The 26914-nt window shown below is 43.7% G+C and overlaps 1 protein-coding gene across 2 annotated transcripts in view; it reads left to right on the top strand.

The window, feature by feature from the left end:
• Positions 1-26914, top strand: part of ccser2a (coiled-coil serine-rich protein 2a) — an 81284-nt gene that overhangs the window by 6659 nt on the left and 47711 nt on the right. For both annotated transcript variants that reach the window (XM_080782477.1, XM_080782478.1), the window contains exons 2-3: positions 12446-13950; positions 14627-14826. In XM_080782477.1, coding sequence (XP_080638603.1) covers positions 12489-13950; positions 14627-14826 — 1662 coding nt within the window. In that variant the 5' untranslated portion in view covers positions 12446-12488. The remainder of the gene's footprint in view (positions 1-12445; positions 13951-14626; positions 14827-26914) is intronic.

Genomic DNA, 26914 nt, shown 5'->3' with positions numbered 1-26914 from the left:
CTGTTGGTGTTTGTGTTGTTGTCCCCTTAGCTGCGCAGTAGTCTGAACCTGTATCCCTTCTAACAGCAGAGAGAAGAAGTACAAAATTCAACATGTCAGGCAAGTCCATATAGAAAGATCCCTTGCTTATTTTCATGGCATATCTCTCTTAATTTGAGTGTGTACCTTCCATGGAAGGGGACAGGAGATAGCTACTGTATGAGGCATGCGAGAAATGTAAACAAATGTGTTAATGCCGGGGGTTGAATTAATACTCAATGTCACATGTTGTGTGTGTGCACCAATTCAATTTATTCTAGTTTTAATATTGGTTGCAGGTTATGTGAAAAGCAGTAATGAAATATAGTGCCCCTGAAGCCATAGTTCAGTACTGAAAAACAGTAAATTAAAACGACGCCATGAATTTGAACTAGGCGTTCTTCCCCCCACTGTTTGGCTCTGTTGGTCTTGTTTTATGGTCCACGTCTAAAGTACATTCAAGCTGTGTTATGAGGTGTGTGGTTCACTAACTTCCACTCAGTCGCACTTACAGTACATACACGAACGCATGACAGACATTGCACACATTAAGGTTGTGTCGTATTTGCTTCACAGTTCACACCCATTTGATTGCCGGAAATAACTCACCAAAATCTTATTATATGGCTACTCACAAACCATTATTTATTTATTTTTCAGCTTAGTTGCCTTAGTATTAGCTGTATTGCAAAGTAAATACAGTAAGTAAACCGAACATTGGTATTCTATCATGCAATAACAGACCGGAAAATTCCTTGATTGACCCATCAGAATTACTTGTAGTACTAAGCAAATGCCGTTGAGTCAGAGTTACACACCATGCCAAAAGCTGACATCCATTACCTTTGAGCACAAGCTCAGACATTGACTGACAGATATAACAGATAATCCATTTCAATGAATGAATGTCTTTATTGCAGACTCAAGGTCCATATAAAAACACAACATATACACATACAATCTATGATTATAGTAGTCAACAATTTAGTACTGTGTGTGTGGTTTTAACCCAATTTCCACTAGGAAGAGTAGAAATTAAGCCTTTGGTTAAAGAAATGTCAGAGTTCTTATCTGTGTACTGTAGCTCTCAGTTGCATAAATGCCTCTAATGACTTTGCGGTAAGTGACTGACACATCCGCCGTTGCTTAGGTGACACTTATCAGCCTCCCCATCTCAGACAGCCAATCAGAAGTTGAGAAAATGATGCAGGGTTGTCAAACGCCTGCAGATTTCCAGCAGCCAGGTTCATGTCAAGGTTACATACTGCTGTCTGCCGGGAGAACTGACTCTTGAGTCTAGACACTATACAGGCTAGCACGCACACACAATCACACATGTGTCGGTGTGTAGTGGGATCAGAGAAAGGAGCTGGAGTGCCACTGTGATAAATGCAATTAGGTTGATGGAAGTGTGGACATTGTACGGAGCCCCTATGGAGATGAACAGGACCAAATCAGATTTCACCACATTAAGAGCCATGTTAAGTCTAGTAGAATGTGTTCTAATGTGTAAAGTGTTGGTGGATGGATTTGGAGCTACAGTAAACTCTTATAATGACTATCATGTTTTGGCTCTCCAATTTAATCTTTCACTGTCTCAACCTTTATCTGTTTGTGTAACTTTAAGTTGGCTCTGGCCTTAAAGGGAAATTTCACCCTTTCTGCAAAAAAATCTGCTCAAATCTAAAATGTCTAAAACCACATATTACACAAATACTGTAGAGACCCCCAGGAAAGTGTTCTAAATCTTCTAAACGTCATTAACATATATTTAAGTTTCCCTTTAATCTTTGACTGACAATCTTAGGTACGTATCAGGCTTGCACACAACTTCCTATCACTGGTGAGGTGACAATTTAATTTAAAAAAAGTACCATTTACCATCACAGGAATGAGCAAAACCTCAGCAGAGGAGAAAAAGAATAAATCTGTACAACAAAACCTTCGGTTTTGAACCCCCTAAAATCCAAGTCTGTGTAAAAATCCAGTCTTTTATACACTATTATGAAGAGTGCTGTTGATGTGGCCTGTATCAGGCGTGTCTGTGTGTGTGTGGTTTACAAGGCCCAGTGACATCATATGCACTCGTAAAGTGATATCGAGGGACCAGTTGTGCTCATGCACTTTTACTGTCGGCACTTCACCGCGAATGAGAGTTAGAGGCAGATGTTCGCTGCGAAGCACGAAACGAGGTGGGGCTGGTTGAGTTTGCACCATATCTTTTAAAAGAACCATAAATAATCCCTCTTTTACTGTTATCACTTCAGAGAGGTAGACTCTGTTATGGTACTTTTTCCACGGTTATTAGAATCTAACCCTGCTGCTGTAATAGGGTGGTGTGCAGACTGAGTATTGCCACTTGAGCTCTTTGGAGATTAGCCTTAGACATTTTACTTTAGATATGGCTTTTCTCTGATTGTTGTCTCCTCTTGCTTTGAAAAGGCTATCCTATTTTCCCCCAAATGTTGAGGTACTCCAAGTAAGATATCGGACTCTCCATTATAATTACTAGATCTGATGCTAGTTAGGAAAGAATTATGCAATACCTATTATACTCCATTGTCAGAGTAGCTGTTGTAACCGTACGCCTGTCTGTGTCCCTTGTGTGCCTATCTCTGTATATGTCTCTGTCCTTATGCCTTTGATGCCCATCGAGATCTCAGATCACTGATGTATCATGTTATCAATATATGGGCATTCCCAATTAATTCTGGAAAGTTCTTGTTCAATGGTGAACGACCGTCAAATGTCGAGTGCACTGCAAACGGAAAGTGGACTGACTAAGTAATCAAATGGCAAGTGTGGGGAATTCAACAGGTGTGCGGAATCTGTCAAAGCACGTTTAGGCTAGGTTTGCCATGCCAATGGATTTGCTCATAATTTGGGCCATGGCCAGAGGTTTTTTTGGCGGTTCTGGACAACGGCCGATCCGACTAGATACCGGGCACCGCACTCCCTCGAGTTGTCTGCGACGTGTGGCGCAAATGTGTTGTTTGTCGGGTGGTTGAGCGGTTCTGGAGATACGTGGATTATAGACGTGTAATATACATATGTACGTACAGAGATTCGTGCATTTATTTGTAACGTAGTCGGTGTAGAGGTTCTCATGACGGGGGACATGTTGTCACCACTCCACCCCCTGGTAGTGTACTACTAGGCGGGCTCCTAGTGGCCTATCAAATATTAAATGCACCCTAGTTGAAAGCACTGTGCTCCCCTCCCACACACACACACACACACACACACACACACACACACACACACACACACACACACACACACTGAAAAGCCTCTTCCTGTGCTCCGGTCTCGGCCGGATGCCACCTTCCTTTCAGTTCAGATGAACTGAAGTAGGCAGAGTGCAGAATGACTTGGCAGTTTGGTGTCCAGTCAGGAACAGCTGTGTTTCTCTATCCAGAGGGAGTGGATGAGGGTGGTCTGCAGGGAGGCTCATTCTCTGTAAACTGACTGTCAAGGTAATGCTTCACTCCTGGGTATTTGGATTTCTTTCTTAGTTTGACTCGCATTGAGAGGGGGGGGAGGGTGTGTGTGTGTGTGTGTGTGTGTGTGTGTGTGTGTGTGTGTGTGTGTGTGTGTGTGTGTGTGTGTGTGTGTGTGTGTGTGTGTGTGTGTGTGTGTGTGTGTGTGTGTGTGTGTGTGTGTGTGTGTGTGTGTGTGTGTGTGTGTGTGTCTCTCTCTCTCTCTGTGTGAGTGGGTGGGTGTGTTCCCTCCTTGGGCAGGGCACATAATGTGATGCAGCATGGTGATCAGATGGTCCTTCCTAAGTCTCCCCATCTTTCAGTACTATGTCAGTCCCTCCCCTCTTTCTGTTTCTGCTGCTCCACTGTCATTTGATTTACATCCATTAGTATATGGCATTAGCACGGCTTCCATGCCTTCTCATTGGATTAGCATCAGTTAGCGTTAGCTCTCACTGGTGTTCCCTTACCCACACTCACTTTTGGCTATAGCCAAGCGCAAGCGTCAGTATTGCTTTCAACCCTGTCTCATTCAATTAGCATCATCTAATGACAATCTGTGGGTCCTTTCATGGCTGAGTGAGCGATTGGCCTACTAGTGCCCTGACCAGAAACCACCCAAATTATTACCCCTCTGAGAATCGATGCTGACTTCAAAGGATAACAACACACAACACATAATTTCACAAACCTAGAACTGGGATTCTTTGGGGCATTTCCAGTCTGTGATGAGCAGAATCCTCCTTCGTGCCAAAAGGGAGGTGAATGCGATTACATCTGCATGGGTGGATTGAAGGGTTAGTGTGTCACTGGGGACCCTGAAGATGGCTATGCGAGGGCATGGTTGGAGATCCAGTGCCTGGCCTCTCCTTACCATTCAACAATAGTTAATAAACAAGACACTACATCTCAGCAACCGACAGGTGACTAGTAAAATACAAATTGTCTGCTTGCAGTGTGTATGTCTAATGTTTATATTACTACTAGCAAACAGGAATGTTGTAATAATGCTATAGTTAGTACAGTATATGATGAAACAGCCTGCCATAGTTTAATGTTTGTTAGAGAGTTGATGGAAAGAACAACTGAGCTGCAAATGGTTGATGGAAACTGTGGAAAGACCAACTGAGCTGCTAATGAATACAAATATGTGGGTGACTTAAAGGAGTCCAGTGTTTCATTGGCTGTGGTAGCATTGCAGTTTGTACTGTACACAAAATTAACATTAATCTTGGATTTAATTTAGCTCATGTTTAAAGCTAAAACAAACCAGATCGTTAACATAGACAACAGGGGGAAGCTATGTTGCATACTACTATGTACTGTATGTGGGCGTGTCCTTCCATACAAATAATGTTAACTTTCTTGTCTGAGAGTGATGTCCGTCTGGCCCGGGTGCCATCTTGCACTCACCACTCATTTTATGGAGTTATTGATCCGTACAATTGATTAGTTCTGCAGCTCGAATGACGGTTAGATTTACAGTCTCAAGAGGCCACAGTTCTGGCACACAGACAAGACTGGCAGATTGGCTCTGCTGTACAACAGCAAAGAGAATGAGAGAGAAAGAGCCAGAGTGATAGAGGGAATGTGGGAGGAGAAGAAAGAGAAGCAAGGTTTACTGTAGACGCCCGCTAAGCCGTGCCAACTAAGGACCACTCATTGTCAAAGAAGATATAACCTACTTCAACCCCTTTTCATCCCTCCCCCATTCCTCCCTTTGTGTTTCCGGGCGTCTTCCCTTCTTCACCACTCGCCACGCTCCTCCTGGTTGTTTAGCTCACAGCCTCACACCCTGGTCCAGATAGTATCCCCATCAGACATCTGCTGGATTTGCTTACAAGTATCTCTGGTCACGAAGTTAGAGTCTGTGGAGGGAATGAGTGAAAGAAATAAAGAATTTAGAATATGAGAGAACATTCCACAGACAATTGTCTGTTGCTCGAGGCCACTGTGTGAGGAGGAAGTGCCCCCCCCCCCCCCCCCCCCACACACACACACACACACACACACACACACACACACACTTTATTACTTTCTCTGCCTCGCTGGCTCTCTTCCCACTGTCCGAATTGAGTGAAATAAAAAGCCTCCCGAGTCCCTCCGTAAACTTGTAAAAACACATGAGCGAAGGTAAACGAGGGAAGCGGTGACGTAACCCGTGTCACATTATGCTGCTGAGTGATGGAGCTGAGGTTGTGTTGTGATTGGGTGCTACGTATATGAGCGTTGGGAGTTGAGGACCAACCTTGTGGTGAAGCTGAATGGGGGGAGGGGCCTTATTTTATGTAGTAGTGCTGCTGCACTCATGCGTAGCCTCACTGACCCAATAGATCAGAGCCCTGGGGCTGTCGCATCTGATATGCGTCCGTCCTGTTGATCCTGAAGAATGCTGCCCTGCAGTGTGTGTGTGTGTGTGTGTGTGTGTGTGTGTGTGTGTGTGTGTGTGTGTGTGTGTGTGTGTGTGTGTGTGTGTGTGTGTGTGTGTGTGTGTGTGTGTGTGTGTGTGTGTGTGTGTGTGTGTGTGGACGCACGCACGGGTGTCTGCTGTCTGTGCATGCACGCGTCAGTTTGAAAGTGAAATCTTTGCCAAAACAAATGACCTGGTTCTTGCTGCAGATCCCTCATATCACCCTCCTCCCCTTGTTTGCACGTCTTTCTTTGGCCTGGTAACACTAGTCCCTGATAACTTCTCTGATACTGTACACCGGTGAAATATGGAGTTTAAAGTGGACATGCTGATTTTCAAAAGATATTGTATTTGATATGGTCCTTAAAACCTGATATAAAGGTTTGTAGCATAAAAAAGTACACACTGCTGCAATAACAAATGACCTGTTCTGGCTGCTGTTGGAGCTTTTTGGTGGTTTTACTTTAGTGTGGGAAAATGTGTTTTTTTGTGGGGTTTTTTTTGGGTAGAAGGCACTCCACAGAACAGTGTAAAGTAACCAAGAAACACAAACAACACACTGGCTCACATATTAAACCTTCCTTCCTGTGTATCTTCCCAGTGCTTGCTTACTGGGGTCGGAAATAAAGGCAGGCAGGAACTCCTCGCTGGCAGGGTGTCAGAATGCTCTCTCCCCCAATATATACTAGGAAAGAACCAAAAGATGTCATCATCCCTGCAGATATCTGCTGAGAATAAACAGCTGCAAGAGCTATGGAGGATCTCTCTCTCTCTCTCTCTCTCTCTCTCTCTTTCTCTTTGTTACTCTTTCTGTCTGTTTTATGTATCTGTCTGTCTGTCAATACCCTCCATCCCAAGCCCATCATTGAGTGCACATCCATAAATCAAAGGACAATTAATCAGAAATAATGGCAAATCACGATTTTGATCATGATTATATACTGTACTGTGTGAAAATTGGCAATTCCTTTTTTTGGTTAGCTGTTACTCCATGCCCTTGTCTCAGTCCTCACCATTACGAACATCATACAATCCATCTCCCAGCAGGCTCACAGGCACAGTAAAAGGCTCACAGAGGGCCTCACATAGGCACAGTAAAAATAGACAATGAATCATTACATACTGTACTCGAAGGGATGGCAGCAAGCAATAGACAACAAAGACATTACAAATAGTATAAAATACGATTAATTATTGTGATTCATAATTGTGATTATTACAACATTCAGCAAAGTAATAAAAGTAAAGGATTATGATTTGTCATTGTGCAGCTCTACTGTACCATTAATTAATGAAAGTCTTTCTAACACTTATTGTGCCTAATTTAGCTTGATTTTCTTTATGAGCGGAAACAACAGTCAGCTTTTTGACTGTTTATTGACCATCTCACAAATAGCTCAGTTTAGCATTCATGCTTTGGAATCAAGGTCTTTGACTGTTATTTTTGCACAATCTGCATGGCTTCTCTTACAGAAGCTGTGGCTCCAGTATGCATTGTGCTTAAGAGTGCAGCATCTTTACACATGCACTGGCCTTGACCTCAACGTTACATCACTAGGTGTGCTATTTGTGTATCCACCCCCAATATCAAGGCTTAATGAGTGGTTGCATATATAGGCCAGGGATGCAGTTCTTAGCCAAAGCCACCCGTGGTTAATGTCGTTGTGCTAAAAAGGGTATTTCCCATGTTTTATTATGCTGGTGATGGATATTTATTTACTAAACTGCCGTGGGGGGATGGGCATGCTTTCACATGGGCAGTTGACAGATGGTGTGCCTTAGTTACTGCCCTACCTTTGAATGCGTGTCACAGTCAGTTCAGCTGTTTTGCCTAAATGCCTTTTTTGTTGTTTATCCTGGGGGCTGTTTTGGACTTAAAAGACCACTGTGTGATAGGGAATGTAGTCTGTGTACTGTGTTGGCCCCTGATTGAATTTGCTTGAGGCACAAGTAGTACATTGCTCACAGTGTAGTTGTGCCGCAAGCAAATTACATCAGCCCCAATGCGGAATGGCAGATTCATATCTGCCCTGAAATTAAAAATAGTAGAGAAAATCTGTAATCAATCAATATATTACATTCATTGAAATATAGTATGATCAGGTATTTGTCATGTGACCTCTCATTTAATCTACAGTATAGATAATCTACTATAGACTAATGCTATCTTTAAATGTAATTTTAAGACAAATTTATATAAATAAAAGACACATCACACATCAGGTTTCTCGATTGAAAGGTTATTTTCAACACTATCATATTATGTATTTTATGATCAGTACTTTATTTTAGATTTTTTACAAACACATAAAACAGAAAACTTAAAATACAAACCAAAGCAACAACAGCAGAGTACGTATTCATGGACAGACAAGATAGATAAGCTAAACGGAAAAATAAATCTAATAAAAAATAGAAAATAGTTTATCTATCATATTATGTATAAATTAGTGGCTAACCTTTTTTTTATTTTTAAACCAAGGTTACGTACTGTACATACTAGTCTATTCTAGATCCATCAATCAGATTATTGTAAAGGGATAAAGTGTATTTGGACTCTTTGGAGGGGCTTTGTGGTCATTATTCTGATGACCCAGATGGGGAGATATTTGGTGGACTTGCTGACATGATGTGATGGTGGATGTGTCAAACTTGATATCAATATGGAACCTAGTTGATGCTGGGGGAGCTTTGGCAACAGATACCCCCCATCCTCCCCCAATTAGACTTGTTTCTAATGACACGCATTGGCCCACCATTTTCACTAGACCAAGAGGCTTTGACTGTCCTGCCTGTGAAAGGTTGACCTGGTTATGTGGGCAATGGGCATGCGCATGTTATGTGTGCCTATATTATGTGTGTGCGCATGTTTGTGAAGCAGATTAGTACTAGCAAGATGGCCCTGGAAACGGGAATGTATTGGGTGTTTATTTATTTTCTTATGGTGGTGGTGGTGTGTGACTGGTGAATGCGGGTCAGTGTGTGGCATAGTGTAACGGTGTAGCCCTTTCCAGACAGGGGACTCTCATTGTAGCACACCAGCCCTCTCCTATCCCCTCCATGTGGAGTGAATTACTGCCCTTCTGCTGCCTTGGGAGCTGTGGCACACAAACTAGAGTAATAACCTCTGTCTCTGCAATGGGACAAATACACAAATCTTAACACAACATTTCATGTCTTTCTTTCTTTTTGCGGCAGTGGGGGTTGCTTTATTAAAACACATTCACTGCTATTGATGTACACTATAGCCAATTCAGGGGTTGAGCGCCAATGCCTTAAATCTACGGCTTATGGTCCTTTCCTTTATAGTGGTTTATGATGGCTCGCCGTCGTAATGGCAGATACATTAGCATTGGGTTGCTAGGCAATGAAGTAAACAGAAAATGTTCTGTAAGCACACGTCCACTCGTTGTTGTAAACATCTTTTCAAATGCCTTTATCTCGGATTCCTTTCCCAGATTGTGCCCCAGGTCAAAATAAGTTTTATTCGACGGCCCATAGGCAAAGTAGTGATGATCGCGGTAACAAAAAGGCTTTAGTTCAGACATAATATTGGTCCGACTGTCACTGTCATTAGACTGACAACCTACCTCAAACCCTAACCTAACCATAACTGCAGTGCAGGCACGAGAGCAGCGCATGTTCGACCGTTGTTTCCGCATGTCGGACCTTTGTGTGAAGGATCTGCGTGTACATCTCAACGTATGTTACCGAGTCGAAAAATATTTTACTACCACGATGCGAAACAACAACACAGAACAGAGCGAGATGGATGCGGCCATTAAACACCAGCCAGTGATGGGTTGATTTCCAGTTATGTCGTCCTAAAGCGTCATCTTCGTCACGATGTCCGATGGAAACCATGTATGTCTTAAAAGTTATCAAACGTCGAATTAAACATACTAGAGCACACCTCAGCACTGGCCCTGTCATACTCTGCAGCAGAATAAGGTCATCACACACACACACACCAAGTGGACACCCAGCTCAATACCACCATGAGAACCATGGAAGTTTGCCCTCTCCAAAGACTGGAGGGAGGATTAGTCACCCTCCATAAAGCAGACCAGGAGGCAACCGCTAATAAATACTAGAGCGGTGCCCATTGGAGCCCCTACAGCGGTGCCCATTGGGCACTGGCCTACTTGGAACTATGCATGTTGGAAATGCATGCCACACCCAGATAATATGTCTGTGTCCTGTTTATGCCCATATATGGAGTTCTTTGTCAGGCATGCCCAAATATGGAGTCTATGCAGACGTCAGTATGATGTCAGAAGAGCCTTTTTGGGGTGGTTCTGGACAACCGTGGGTCTGACCGACTCGACACCGAATTTGAAGTTGGTGGGGCGAACGGTTCTCGAGTTACGTGGATTACACGCGCACACACACACACACACACACACACACACACACACTTGGTGTATTTATAGTTAGATAAAACTAAAACGGGTTTAGCGTGTTTAGCAGGGAAAGACAATGGGAAAAAAGTCGGGTTTAGCGGGTTCCACAAGGAAAGTGTTTTAATAGCTGGCATGGAATGTTAGAGTGTGAAATTATTTCCATACAAAAATGTCAGTTTCCTAATTAATATGAATTCCTTGTAGAGTCAAATCAGTTTCATCATTATATCCCAATTATTATCACAAATCAACTATTTGCATCACATCATTCACACAGGAGTACAAAAGTACAAACATAATCCAGGCAGGTGTAGCCAGCTGTAGCCTAATGTTGCATTATTTAGTATTTGTATATGTGGGTTTTTCATGTGCACTCATTCATTTTTAGCTAAAAGCAAAGAGCAAAACACACTTGAACACTTAATCTGAATGCCCCCTGACTTTGGTGCATTTTCTGTTGAGCTGCTTTCACTAATGATCCATTCTACATTCTACACAGTAAAACAAAATATCCTCCTGTTAATTTATGCATTTGTAACTTGGAGTGTATAGTGTACAAATGTAACCAAATGTATCCGAATGGACCCTTTTCGGATCCATTTGGTTACATTTGTACAACCTCGCCTGCCATCTGGCTGCTCTGGGGAGCTCAAATCACTGCTAAAGTTCCTGCACTAGCCAAACGGATGCAACCTGCAGGTGCAGTCCGACAGCCCGTACGTAGACACACACGGTGTGACTGATTGGAACTGAATGAATGTGACGGGAACTGAATGGCAGTGGGCCCTGTGTTCTCCCTCCAACGGCCTAACGCCAGTTCACCCTCCATTCACTGTTCACAGCAGGCTGGCTGCCGTCCCAGCCTCTGTGTTCTCCTGTCTCTTGCCCTCTCTCTCCATCCATCCCGCCCTGCTCTTGCCTGGGCAATGTGTTTGTTGTGCCATGTCCTCCAATTGCCTGTGCCAGCCACCACAGGTCACATGGGAGGCTCCTCAGAAACCTTTTGAAACCTCCTCTCAAAACACACACCAGCTCGTGATCTTCTTATCAAAGAATGTTGTCTTTGTTCTGTCATATTTCCCCTTTGCTTTTGGGAGGTATTAGAGATGAGAATGTGTTCTTAGCCAGCCTTGTTTAATTAGTGTTACAAAGACCACATATTCTGAATAGTTCTATAACACCTTTTTAGTATCATTCTGTATGTCTGTACTGTATGATCTCACAGCCCGGAAGATCAGTGATGAGACAAATGTGATGAAATCGTAACCATTAAGCCAAGGACACAAGACCAGATGTAGTCCCAATTCATCTGATAAACCTTGCCAATACCCCCCCCCCCCCCCCCCCCCCCCACACACACACACACACACACACACACACACACACACACACAAGCAGCATGCATACAGTATGTAGCATTTAGAAGACGACGAGGGCCTTGCCTGCGTGCGTGTGTGTGTGCGTGCCTGCTTGCCTGCGTGCCTGCGTGTGTGCGTGCGTGCATGCGTTCTCAGTGGAGTGTGCTGTAGAACTGACACTAACGTTATTCTCTTTAACTTGGAGGGATTTAGTCGGTGGCAAGATATTTTACCTTAGGATCAAAAGTGTGCCGTCTTTATAAAACATCACATTGTGGACCCATGTCTTTACTCTCAGTTCGACTCAATGATGTCTCACTTTAACGGCCAACGACAGGTGAAATTGGCAGTGGCACTTAGCGCTTACGTACCTTATCAGAATGCTTAAATGAGCGTAATGTAATTATTTATTCTAGCATAGGTGGTAGGCAGTACCAAGCCCAAGCCCACTGTGTGCGTATGGTGAGGAGCAAACAATGGATTACACACACACACACACACACACACACACACACACACACACACACACACACACACACTTAACTGAGCGTAATGTAATTATTTATTCTAGCGTATGTTTTAACAATAAGTAATTGTCAGTAAATTATGTCATCAGGTCTGCCGGCCCATTTGAATAAAGGATACGAATGGAATAATTATAAAGAGGGGAATTATGTCTGATTGGGAAAGGAAATATACTTTAGTTTGCTTATTGCAAAAGTTAAATAGTATACAGTCTTATCTGTCTCTCACTGTCTGTTTGTCTCTCTCTCCTAGGTCTGTGTGATTCCATGCCCATCCATGCCAGTCCTGGCATCTAATGGAAGAAAAGGCGCCCATCAAGTCTGCTATGGTGTCCAGACTGCCTAAATTTGGTGCCCGATCTTCTGGCTCCTTGTCCAATGGCACCCCGCAGACAACTCCCATTACCCAGGAGGTCAAGACCACCCATTCAGTAACTAATGGTGTTGTCCGTGCGTCTTCTTTTTCCCTGAAATGGCGGAGAGATGGAGGTAATACTCCCGCTACCTCCACCAGCCCTGAGGTGGGAGGCTGTGAGGATAAGATTCATCCCTCTTCAACGACCAAGGAGGTGGTGAAATGCGGAGCCCCAGGGACCCCCCTGAGGCTACGGCGGTCTGGCCCATCACCGGTGGCCACCTCTAGCCCTAAGGCCATTCCCAAGCAGACCTCAAAGTTGAATCCCAAAGCGGGGACCAAGCTTGCCCAGAGCCCGCTCAACGGATCTCTTAAATCAGCCCAGAATGGGTCCATTTCTCCCACTCGGCCGGGGGCAACGTCTGGGTGCGAATCGCGCCTGGTGCGCCCCCGGGCTGGCCCTGGGTCTCACCGCAGCAGCTCCCAGGACAGCCTGCCCCAGTCCAGTGAAGGCCTCACGACACATGACATTGTGCCAGACAACATGGTGCGCTCGCACAGCTTCACTCACTTCAAGCAGATCCCCTCGCCTACCAGCCAGCCTATGATACGATCCTTCTCCTTCAACCGGGCCGTGGAGTTGGCCAAGCCCCTGGTCAACACCCAGCTCCGCCCACCACGCGTCAGCTTCCTCAAACCCCCACAACTGAGCAGCGGCAGGGTGGGCCTGGGCCTGGGAGGCTTGGGTGGCGGTCTCGATGGCGGAGGAGGTCTTGGTCTCGGATTTCAGTACAGCAGAACCTCCCCAACGTCCACCACACTCTCGTCCCCCTTGTCCTCTACCGCTCCCACGCCAACCACCCCCAGCGCTCTGAAGAAGCCGCTGCTCCCTAGCTGTGTTCTCAACAAGCCCTCAGGTAGCAGTGACGGTGGGTCTCTTAGCTACAAACTGTCCAGACCCGTGCAGGCAAGGCAGCAGAAGCCCCTGTTCACAGGGCGGGTTAAAGGGGACATTAGACCATTGACCGCCCCCGTGAGCGGAGCAATCGTGGATATAGCGATAGACCTCGTGTCCCCCGGGGAGAATGAGAAAGCAGACCCCCCCAGTAACAGTGATTGTAGCTCTGGCATAGGAGGTGAGGGAGAAGGAAGTGGAGGGGGTCTGTTAACGGAAAGCTCTCACCAGGCAGTCGGGGAGGCCCTGGAGGACATGTCCCTGTCTTCGGCCTCCTCTCTGGATCGAGGGGACACCAGCGAAGAGTTTCTGGATGACTTTGAGAGCGTGGGTGATGGGCTCAGTGACGTGGACCTGCCTGACAACAGAAAGATTGGCAGCGCTACCCAGAGCCGGCTACAGAACTTCCTCAGTGAGACCATGGACTGGGCCAACATGGACCTTACAGGTGATTGATTAGAATATTTTTTTAAGTTGTGCGTGCGTGCGTGCACCTCTTAAGCCCTATACTTTGTTAAACAAAAATAGCCTCTCTACAAGCTCACAATGCACGACATCGCAACGATTGTGAGCCTGTAGATCTGCTATTTTCACTATTTTTGAAAACCTTTGACAATTAGCATTAAGGCAAATAGGAGTCGAGACAATATTCTAATGTGGGTGCCGGTGATGCTCATGCTTTATGTACATGATATCATGGGGAGACATCCGGCTCATAATTCATGAGACATAATTCATTATTATATTATTATAATTATTATTATGCACTATAAGTGATTGTAAAATATAATGGTCATATATATGCAACCATAATAACAATGTAGTATAAGGAATAACTTATTCTGCAGACATCAGGTTCAAAGTCAAAGTCATACGATTTGTCACGCAGTGAAATTTGTTCTCCGCATTTGACCCATCTCTTGGAGCTGTGAGCCGCAGCCAAGGAGTGGTGAGCTGCAGCCGTGCCGCGCTCGGGAATCATTTGATTAGTAGATTTGACCCCCCAATCCAACCCTTTGATTTGAAAGTGGTAATGCAATACTACTGGCATTATTACTACTTTAGCTAATGTTCCAGGAACTGAGTTGAGCTATAAACTCTGTGTTATTGTATCTCATCTGCAGGTCATAAGGACGAGGTGACCAGGAGCCCTCTGGCGCTGTCCTCAGAGGGGGGTGACTTCCTGCATGGCTCCTCACTGGAGCTGTCCCCCTCCAACAGCTCTGGGGGAACTTACATGTGGGACGAGGAAGGGCTGGAGCCTCTGGGAGGTCCCCATATGCTTCCCTGTGACAGCTACGACGACTCTGAACTCAACAGCATGGTCAGTCCCCACTCTGCAACACCCGTAACACTGTTTCTGTGTAGATGAAAACAATAGACAGACGAGTTCCCAGTCGGGCTCTTCCTTCATGCCTCTGTATGTCAAGTGGTATATTGTACTGTTGCATGTTTCAGAATGGCTAAGACTAAAACTGTGGGTAGCGTCAGTCGTCATTGAATGCTTTGAAGCCACAAGTCAAATTGTTTTTAATACAGTTTCTGAAGCAACAGCTCTGTAGCAGCATGGTGACTCCGACTTCACCTTCAATATTTATTGTCACATCACAGGTTTACATATAAATGCAAAGAATAGAGAAAGAAACAGGGAAACAAAGTCAGAAGACAAGAAGGCACAATGTCAAATAAACACATGATGCATTGAACAAAATGAGGCAGAAATTATTGTCCAAGTAGAAGAAAGGCAAGGCAAGTGTATTTATAGTACATTTCAACCAGAAGGCATTTCAAAGTGCTTTACATAAAACATTAATCATTGGAATATGAAGACATTCACAGTAATTTAGTAGCCGTGGGAACGAACAGTTCCGTTAGTCATGTGGCCCCGTGAAGTACAAGTACACCCCCTGGACATGATGCTATTGTGTCGGAGGGACTTACCCCCAACCCAGCCCTTAAAGGGTCACTTCACCCTTTTTGCAAAATAATATATGTTAATGACGTTTTATAAAGACCCCAGGAATGTGTTTTAAATCTTCTAAACCTCATTAACATTTTTTGCAAATAGGGTGAAGTGTCCCTTTAATACTGAGTGCCAAGCAGTTGTGTCGCATTTCTCCAATCACAAAGGCCACTGACATGGTCGCAATAAAACACATTTATTTATTTATTTGACAGGGACAAAGCTCATTAATCATTAATGTCAGTTTTCACCTCAATGTAAATGGGCCAGAGTTAGCCAAAGCTAAATTTCATCTGTAGTCCCTGGGCAGGCTCTTAAACAATGAATGATTAAAGAAAGACGGAGTGTATAGTGTGCCAGCACACAACACCATGCGTTGATGCCATGTGTGCATATGTGCAAGCACACAACACTATATCCATACAAAAACACAATACAATACAGTACAGTACAATACAATAACAGATAAACATGGCATGCCAGGCATTAATAAATACATTTATTAAATCCGCTACCGCCAGTACAGTGTTTTTTAGTGAAGACCCTTATTTTGAAGGCCCACGGGACCAAGACGTGTGAACCGGATGTAAACAAACGCTGTGTGAACTAACTGACGGACAATCGTCTTTTCTTTCTATTCTATTTTGTAACAGCAATCGGTTCTTTAGTTATGGGCCATTGAATATAGCTTGTTTTGACCAACAACGCAATCTGGAAATGGCATGCACAGAGTTTTCACTTCCGGTTCATTTCCGGTTGTATCGTCGCCTAGGAACTATGTTGTGTTACAGCATATACAGTACTACAATAAGTGTGTCCATGACACATTTCCCCCCCTCTGGACCTATCCTATATAACCCCTGTACCGTGTGCAGGTGAGCATCACAGCAGCATATTAGCCTCACCACCCTCTGCGGTCGATAACGGTGCATACTGCTGAAAAAAAGCCCTAATTAATTAAGCACCTGGTTCATATCCAAAATGTCTCTTGATAGTTTATAATGAAGAGAAATGAAAAGGTGTATTCCAGTTTCACTTAATTTTGACCCCTTTAGACACCTGTAGAAGGCACAGGGCACTCATGCAGTATATTTATTCCTGCTAATGCTCAAACCCATCATAGGATGTACTTTATTTCCCTTGGCAGGCAAACCCAGTTCTTCCAGGATGCCTCAGTGTACTTTCCGTGCCTTTTGGTCCATTAATCGATCGTACCGCTAAAGGATTCTGCCTCCGTCTCTACACTAATTAGGGATTAAAAGAGCAGAACTAATGCTGAAAAGGAAAGCTCAGGATTTTCTTGCCAGCCCTGATTTCATACCCAGGAATTTTGACCCGGGCAAAACTATATCTGGCTGTTTATTTTTCTTTAACCCACTTTTGGTTGGTTTCTTTGTGTTCCAGTGCCATGGCACATGATCTCAGGAATGGTTAAAGAGCTTAATGATCCAGATTAGAAAGCACATAATCACCTATGTCAAGTGCTTTGTTTTTGTCTTATGATGAGGGTTATAAGGATTTACCATGTGTTGTAGAGGCGCCACCAAAAACACACGGTTTAGTCTGCAATGGATTTGCTGTAACTGAGGTAAAGGGTGTGTGTGTGTGTGTGTGTGTGTGTGTGTGTTATACATCTGTACACAGATTAGAGTGTACTGTATACATGTACTGTATGTGTGGCCATGTGTATGTGTTTTTGTGCATGTGCACGCTGAAGATCCAGTGTGTCGGGATCATGTGACATTTCTGAAATAAAATAAGTAAGCCTTGCCGAGCCATGTAGCCCATAGGGCAGGAGCGGCCTATCCTTTTTATGTAGCGTAAGTGAGGCGGCTTGATGTACAAGTACACCCCCTGGACATGACGCTAGTATGTTGCAGGGACTTACCCCAAATCCAACCCTTGATGCTGAGTGCCAAGTAGGGAGGCATTGGGTCGCATTTTGAGTCTTTGGTATGCCCTGGCCGGGGTATTGAACCCCCAACTTCCCAGTCTCAGGGCAGACACTCTAACCACAAGGCCACTGGACTGGTAGTACCACTTTTTTAATCACTTAAGCCCAATTTACTTTGTTTTACGCCAAATAGCAGTGTTGGACAAACATCATTGAATAATTGACTCGGTGTTGGATAAACATAATTGAATAACTGACTCAGTGTTGGACAAACATCATTGAATAACTGAGTCATTGTTGGCTATACATGATAGTGCGGGTAATAAGTCGGGTAATGGATGATTGAATTTGGTTTGTGAATCAGTATTTTCTCCGCTGTACTTTTCAGTCAGTACTGAAAAGCAATGATATTGATAACATAGGTTTGACAAAACAAAACATGCAATAAGTTTTGTTTGTTGAATTACCTACAGTACTGTATCTCAGGCAAATTCCATGTCATGACTGCAAGTAGATTTTCATACTATATTGAAATGGAACGAACATTATAAGCGAAATTCTGTTTTGTCCCCACGGAGTTTCCTAAATATAACAAATCTCCAATGTGCTGTGAGCTTGTATATCATTTATTTTGTGCTATAAAAACAGGTCTGCCTTTGGTGTGCCTTGGGCACGCAAAGTTTGAAAACCCCATGGGCTAAATAATGCCAGACCATAGCAGTGAACACAGGCTATAGTTTGCATAGGGCCCCATCTTGTGGTCAAATTAAGCCATTATATTGTCAACTAAAAAGGCACCGGTGCCAATGAAGAATCAAAATATACAGTCGGTGTTAGTAGAAATTGAAGGGCTTGTTGGTATTGGTCCCAACATTCTCTATAGTTTTCATATTTTTAGAATGCACCCTGAATAGTTACAGATAATTCAAGGTTTTCTGTAATCTACTGTGAATGTGATAGCCTACTGTATGTATACTGTACCATGGACTCTTTTCTCCAAAGTCCTGTTCTGTTCATCGACTGCATCAGTCATTGTGGAAGAAAACTGATGTAGCTTGTATCTATTTTTGGCATGCCACACTGTCGTACTAAAGTATAAATCAGGCTTATAGTATACAGCAGCAACTGTGTTTAACCATGTTCATTAAGTGGTAAGTTTTCATACTTCTTCTGGTGGTTAAAACATTATTCTTCCAATTGGTGGTGGACTGCATTTCAGGGTGACCGAGCACCACCTCCAGTCCTCACATCTGCAGTGTGCCAAAATTACTGCATCTAATTTGCAAACCCAGGTCTTTGATCGCTGTTTTAATTGCACAATGTCAGCTCTGATAGGGACTCAAGTCCTTATTATAAGCCGTGGTCATGCTCCCAAGACAGCAACACCATTAACTGTAACGGCCTTGAGCTGCTGATCGTCATCCTCACAGTGAAACTGTCCGTTTTAATTTCAACTGAGGATTTTACTGTGCACCCATGACATGATGAGTACAGTACTCATGAGTACAGTATGCTCAAAGTCAGAACTATAATATAACTATACTGAATCTGCCGAGAGTCTTTGAGGCCAGTAAGCCATTAATAAGTCTCATCTGTATAAGCAAATGCTAGACACTCAGTATTCTGATATGAATGAATTATTCATAAAGTATACCTCTGAGGGCAGAACTCTAGCACTGCAGAATGTACAATGCCAGTGATGTAAATCACAATGTGTATAGAGAGAACTTCACTCTGCTGTGAATAGCATATTCCACCCATCCACTTGATGAGCACATTAGCTTAAGGTTAATGTATACATTCACCACACGTTTTGTCAGCATGCACAGTTTGTACACTGACCAGTTAGCAAATACATGAACCGTTTCCCCTCATTGACCCATAATACATGTAGTTTTAGTTAGTTTGGCCCCGTTGAAGACCTAATTCTTAACAGTGCCATTATGAGTGTCACTGTTGCGGTTGAGCTGCGCAGGGGCGCGATCCAATTAACCTACGAATTACAAAGTTCAACTCTATACCCTCCTACAGTCAAATATGTAGTTTATTGTTTTCTAAACAAGCCCCCCTTCTATTATAATCTGGGATAGTAAAGATGGCAGTGGCACCCTTTACACTTGGCATTAACTTGTGTCTAATCTAGATTGCATCTCATTTAGATTAGGTTTTAGCCAGATTACAGTACACCTGGCATTAACATGTGTCCAGATTCTTCTCAAAACTATGGAATGCACTACTTCCTATTACAATCAGAACGGCAGACTCACTCTTAATCTTCCGCCATTGTCTGAAAACCCACCTCTTCAGACTCCATCTTGACCCGTAGCACTAGCTGTAGCCCTAGCCCGACGACCATACAGGCGAATGCAAAGGTTCAATTTATGTAACTTAGATAGCATTTTATGTAGACATAGCACTATAGTATATATTTGCGTAGTTTCATTATATAGATATTCCACTGTTATGTTCATATCTTACGTATGATTCATGATAACTAGTCTTTATGTATATTATGATGTATCTCCATGTTTTTGTTCCTGCTTAATGTAAATCGATTAAGATTGTCTGCCAAATGCCTAAATTGCATCTACTGTAGTCTGTAGATATCATATGACTTAACTGATGTTTGCAATTTCTTGGTGGTTTGGAATGCGATTAAAATCAATTCCTGAAGATGTGTCTCCGCCTGGATGATCCAGCCACTCGGGGTCGATAGTATCACAAATTTACAATGTGTCCCTGACTGTACCTCTGGAGTTGGTCTGAGCTGATCTGTCCTCTCAATGCATCTTGGCTGCATAAACGACTGTATTTGTATGTGGTCAAGTGATATCCAATTGCAATCCGATCACCTGCTAAGTCACATGTTAATGTCATGTGTAAAGGGGGTCAGTTTGGCTTTCAGCAAATATTCTAGAGATACTGTATGTTATTCTACCTATAGCACCTACCACGGTCCATGCACTGAAATCCCACCTGCTCCAGAGACTGTGAAATGTTCACAGTCCTGTCTGTATTCATAGGGATAATGAAAATGTCAATTCTCAGTTACCTTTTGCAAGATTGACATGTGGAATTTTATGCAATGCTTTGACGTATTTTTCCATCTCCTCCGTTGCAGCAGCATGAATGCTGACTCAAATAGGAAAGAGGAATTTAGACAGGGGAAAAGGGAAGAGGCTGGTGTGCTAGACAACAGCAGTCAGGTAGAAAGACAAATGGTGTGAGAGGGAGATAGAGGAGCAGAGAGAGGCATGGGACTGACTAATGGATGATGTGCCTGTGTGCAATGCATACATGTTTATCAGATAAAATTATGTAGTTAGGGGTATCAGTGGCCACTTTGGACTCAAAACAGATGTCAGCCAACATCTTTGACTTCATTACCCTGCAAGCATGTCTGGCGAGGACGCGCTGTGATTGACCAGTCTTCGCTTTGACTGGTAGTTCTGCCTTGGTGCCTTGGCAAATACCAGGATGAAACTCACATGTCTTCACTATACATAGTAATTCAGTCAAGCCCCCAAGTAAGGACCCCTCCGAGTCTATAAATGTATGGAAGGTATGATTGGTATTGTTAAACAAAACTTTGTAATTTTGTGGGATGAGATAATATGCTATATAGACTATAGTTGTTAAAAGGTTACATAGTAGTACTGCTTTAAGTGTGTGTGTGTGTGTGTGTGTGTGGGGGGGGGGGGGGGGGGGGGGGCTGCGTTTGGGTGGGGGGGGGGGGGTGTGTCTGTGGGTATGGGGGGGGGAGTGTCTGTGGGTATGGGGGGGAGTCTGCCTTTGAGTTATATCTAACTTGGCTATTTGATGAAAGGAAATGGGCCCATTTAATTGTATGTATTCATCTCTCTCCCTCACTCTCCCCTCTTGGCCCTCCATCTCTGTCTTTCTCTTTATTCCTCCCCCGTCCGTTGAGGAAATGGTGTATTACGAGAGAATAAGTGATGAGAGGTACTCTGATGACAACAAAGACCTGCTCTATAAATCCTGTAATGGCTGTTTAATCCAGCGCGACCCTGTCCCACCCAGCTGAAAGCTGTCTCCATGGAGAAGCATTAGAAATTCTTAAAAAAGTCTATCCTGATCCAGACTTTTTGCCGAGAGAGAATCTGCTTTGATCCTTGTTAAGTGGACGTTTGAAGAGGTCATAGCTCAGGTGAGGAGAGAAGCTATGGATCGCTGTTTGGAAGAAAAGAAAAAACAATAGAAAGAATTAACTCCCAATTAGAACCAATTAAAGCTCATCTGTTTTCCCGATAAATGCGAGACATTGAATCTGAAAGCCAAACATTTAACAAATGACCTTCCTGCAATTTTCATTGTATTTTGTTGTTCCTTAAGCAAGTAAAATACATCAGAACCCGCTGGCTTTGTTTAGCCAGGCTGCAGGGATGAGTTCAGTCCACCTGGGGGCACTGTGCATCCTCAGGACAACAATGGTGTGTGTGTGTGTGCAATTGTGTGTGTGTATGCCATGCTTTTGTGTGTCTGTATATGTCTCTATCTGCATTCATATGGCATTCGTATGGCAGGGGGTGGGCGGCCTGAATTCATCAAAACATTTCCCAGATGCACCATGCAGTACTATGGTAACTAGTTACCATGTGATATTGGCATGGTGAAGTCGAGGGCCACTTAGCTTCACACAGTGAAGTATAATGTGCCCCTGCCCTCAGCAATATTTAAAATGCATTGCAACAACACTGACAGACCAGGGAAAAGTATATATTTATTTTGGATGGTTTGAGATTACCTTGATTCATTTTGAGATGTTTAAGCATTAATTCAAACTCCCAGGTTTCTTTAAGGTAATATATTTCATCCATTGGTTATATTTGTTCCACAAATAATATCTGTTTGTATTATTATTAGTATTAATAATTGTAGTAGTATTATAATGATAATAACAGCCTCTGTTTCATGACTAAATTAATTTTATGAAGCAAAAAGTTTTCAAAGTGCTTTACATAAAAGTAAAATGAAATGAGCCATCCTTTTTTCATTAGTATAATAGTACCGGTATTTGCTTTTACAAATTTGACAAACAATTTAGTCGTTGAATTCCCCACTCACTATGTGTAGTCTTGCCACTGCTGACTCGTACTGCTTTGGTCTTTGGACTGGTTGGTCCTTTGTAGGTGTGGTATTGAAACAACATCTCCTCTGATACACATGCCACATGCCTGCCACTTCTCTTGACATGCCAGTCGAGAGGAAGAACACCCTATTTCTCACAGTTCAACACCCCTGCTGACAGGCGCCCTGACCAGCCTGTAGGAGTCACTGGTGCAGCAACAACGATTGTACTTCCCTGCCCAGCTTCCCTCCCACGAACAACGAACATGGCCAATTATGCTTGTATGGTGCCCAGCCCCGCCGCAGGCACTGCAACATGTATGTTTTAAGAAGTGGTTTAAAATAAGTCATTGATTTTGCACGCTGTCATTGCTCCTCGACTCTGGAACAACCTGAGCAGGCCATTCCACAATCAAAGAGCCCTGACGGCAAGGCACGGTCACCCTTTGTCTTCAGCCTCTCCTCAGGAACAACTAGCAGGTTACTACTGCCTGAGGACGTCGCGCTGCACACAGGCTCGCAAGGGGTTAATAACTCAAAAAAGTAATTAGGGGCCAGACCATGGAGTGCCAAAGGTAATCAGTAAAATCTTATAATCAATCCTCAAACAGACAGATAACCGTACTGGAAGTTCAAAGAAGAGTAATATGTTTTAGTGAAAAGCCTAGCAGCAGCATTCTGTAAAATTTAGAGCAATGTATAATGCAATGTATTATTATAATGGATTTAAATGAATATGGATTTAAGATGAAGTTGAGATTAACCTCCTTCGGTTGACTCGGAGCACCAGCCTATATACGTTTGCCATTACCATGCGAGACCAAACCACGATGTATGGGTGTTTTCGTAAATGCATTCTCGTCTCCCAGGGTACTGAAAGCCTCATCTTGTCATGTTTTTAAATGAGGATTGGTGAGCGAGTTTGAGATGAGTTAGTCAATTCATATTTTCGTAGTAAAGACAATAAAAAACTTCTCCTGGAGTTGTGCACTGGGGAATAGAAGTTGCGTTGCTCTCATTAACAGCTTGCCTTTCGGAGCTTTTCTCATTAAAAACAATATATTTCCCCTGAATATACGCAACAGCCCCCCTGCCGTGCACCACGAGACAACGATTGGAAGGAGAAGAAACCCACGCTGTTTATCCCTTCTTCTCTCAGGTGGTTGTGTGGTACTTTTCTGTTTTCATTAGTTTTTGTGAATCACTTTTTTTGTCAGACACTTTATGTTCATCTATTCTCTATTTCTCTCTCTCTCTCTCTCTCTCTCTCTCTCTCTCTCTCTCTCTCTCTCTCTCTCTCTCTCTCTCTCTCTCTCTCTCATACTCTTGGCAGTTACATAATCCTTTCTTTCCTACCCAACATCAAAGCTGCTGAGTTGCCGCAGCCTCTCTGCCCTCAGATGTATTTATTTTGCCTCTAATTTTAGGCTTTTGTTGCACTGGGTTGAGACAGGCCAATTCATCAGTGCTTAAATGAGTGAGGTGCTTAAGCCTTTTGTCTGCGGAGAGCTCAGCCATTGTGGGATGCTGTGCCAGGGAGGCAGCTCCGTTGTTGCATTAATTAGTCTAATACCTAACCCGCTTTGCTTTCTCGCATGAGTTTAAATTGACAGCATCTCTCCCCTGTGGTAAACAACCTTTTGTGTGCGTGCATGTGCATGCCTGTGTGCTTGCATTCGTGTGTAGTGCACTTGATTGTGCACCTTGTTTTTTTGTAAATGGTGCATTTATTGTGCATACATTCACACACACACACACACACACACACACACACACACACACACACACACACCGATGGCAGAGGAAACCATCCAAGACACCAACATACTCATCGGGAGCAATTAGGGGTTCAGTGTCTTGCTCGAGGACACTTTGACAGTACTCTGGGGGGGTGATCGAACTGGGAACCTTCCGGTTCCCAAGCGGCCACTGTACGTCCCGCTGTACCCCCCCCTCCCCCCCCCCCCCCCCCCCCACACACACACACACACACACACACAGAGTCACACACACATACACACGGAGAGAACCAGACAGATGCACTCAAAGTCAGACTTTATAATAACCGTGATCAGAATCATCACTAAAATGTTTGCATAAACCCATCATCCCCCCGAGTCACCGAGCCATCCTCCTATAGCCACCTTGCCTGGCCACTCTGCCCGCCTCCAACTGGCTCTGAACTCTTAAGTTTGAATCAGCATTATGTCAACATCACTGAAATTTATTGCGAACGAGTCGATAGCCTTGTCTGCACATTTCATTTTTACTTTGTACGACATTAAGTGAATTATTTGTCTACACAGCACTGCTTAGTATCAGACAGTCTCCCGTCATAACAGGCACAATGCAGCATCAAATCTATGTTCTCCTCCGATGGCCACATCTTTCTGTTCTCCCTCTGAAGGCTAAACTCGTGACTACTAGAGGTAGTAGCAGTGTTATTATTCCCGATCTGTGTACAAAAAAGGCCTCATAACCACACCTCTTAAGCCAAGGCCACCAGTCTCACATCTGCTGTTGAAATTCTGCTCTCCTCTGTTCCCAAGTGTCATTCTAGTACCCTTGGAATTAACCCCCCCACCCCCCTTCTCATCCATCTCGCTAACAGGCTCAGTGGCTCACAGCCTCTAATTGTCCCTCTAAAAGTCAATAAGGGCTCTGCAGCGACCACAATCCTTGAATTACCTCACATTTCCCACTTTAAAGAACTGTGGAGAATGACTATGTTCAGTACGACAGAGACTCTAGATTGAGTTTTTTTTTCACCCCCTTTTTATGGGGGGGCGCATTAGTTCAAGAGCAGCAAATGAGTCGGGTAATTGTATTATAAAGAAAATGTGCCTGTCATTGGGATAGAGGACGTGTTCTCCATCAAAAGGACAGGTGAGTCCTCCGTATATGAAGAATTCCCAGCAAGCAGAGACTCCTAATGTCTCTCAAGAGATCTCTCGGAAACGCAAACACGCACACACATGTACGTATATCACCTAAATGGTTGTTCCAGCTCCGGCTAGAGACGGTGTCTCAGCCTTGATGTGCACAACACAAGCCACACCCTTTGAAGTTGTTCCCATGACATTACATCTGAAATCATTGTATGTTGTCAGCCGAGCACAGCACACAGATAGAGAAAAAAACCTTTATGAAGGACAAACAACACCCAAGTAATGGACTGTTTGTGACGATGCAGAATGGCAAGTGTATGAGGTGTTTCAAAGCCCAGGGATCAAGTCTCAGAATGTATTCCCTGAAGACCTGAATGAATGAATGAATGAATTACATTTAGCTCACACTGTTACTTGCACTATTGCACATATCGTAGCTGTTGGGCAGAAACCTTATCTCCATATTTTTTTGTAAATGAATGCCCTACTACTTTTGTGTGACACTCTTGTATGATGAATGAAGTAGGGCCTACTTCATCATACAACAGTGTCACACAAAAGTAGTGAGAATAGCAGATCTACAAGCTCACGCCTCGTATTGCGACGATCGGCTATTTTCACTATTTCAAAATGTTTTTAAAATTAAACAAATTTTACAGTTTTGGACATACAAGGTTTCCACCCGACACAGCATTATGACGTGTGTACATACATCTGTAATCCACGCAACTCGAGAATCCTTCGCCCCGCCGACTTCAAATTCGACACACGTTCCACACCCCCACAGGGAGTGCAGTGCCCGGTGTCGAGTCCGTCAGATAGGCAGTTAACCAGCTAGAAAGCCTCTGCCCGGGCTCTGGCCCTGATCACCTGGCCTGTTCTAACATCACAATGCTGTTCTGACATCCACATAGACTCCATATTTGGGCTTAATAATAATAGTAATAATAACTTTATTGTCCCGAAGGGTATTCGTCTTCACATTCGTCTGTTCAAACACCCACATCAAAAACAACACCGAGCACATAACACCAAGACGATACAAAAACATGAGGTCCCCACAGTATACAGAACCATCCTATCGGCGAGGCAGTTTGTTTAATGGCGCGATGGCTGAGGGAACAACACCCCTACAAAAACTGACCTTTTTCCATGGCAAGGTTCTGTATCTTTGTCCTGATGGCATGAGGCTAAAGAAACATTATAAATGTTGTTATTCAGTTGTCATACATGATTATAAACATTTATAATAATTGTTATCTATTGCCTTATAAGTGCTGCGGGTTCAAAATCACCCCTGGTGTGCGGTTAGGGTTAGGTTAGGGTTTTGGGTAGGCCGGGTGTTGGACTCATGACTGTAGGAAAGGTGCAATTCTGGGGAAATTACACCATTGTGTGGTTGGCTCGATGGTACATGCATGGTGCCTTTGGAAATATAGCCCCCTCCCACTGATTTAGCTAGCCAATTACAATGTCAAGTCACCCCTGTGATCATGTGTAAGTAATTAAGAAGGGATTTATCCCCAAAAAGCATATTTTTGCAACAAACGTTTCTCATTTGCGGTGACCCCTATGGATG

This window comes from Protomyctophum bolini (genome assembly GCF_963924005.1).
Source record: "Protomyctophum bolini genome assembly, chromosome: 14".
Lineage (NCBI taxonomy): Eukaryota > Metazoa > Chordata > Actinopteri > Myctophiformes > Myctophidae > Protomyctophum > Protomyctophum bolini.
Note: the sequence above shows the minus strand (reverse complement) of the source record. Positions and strands in the feature narration are given on the sequence as shown.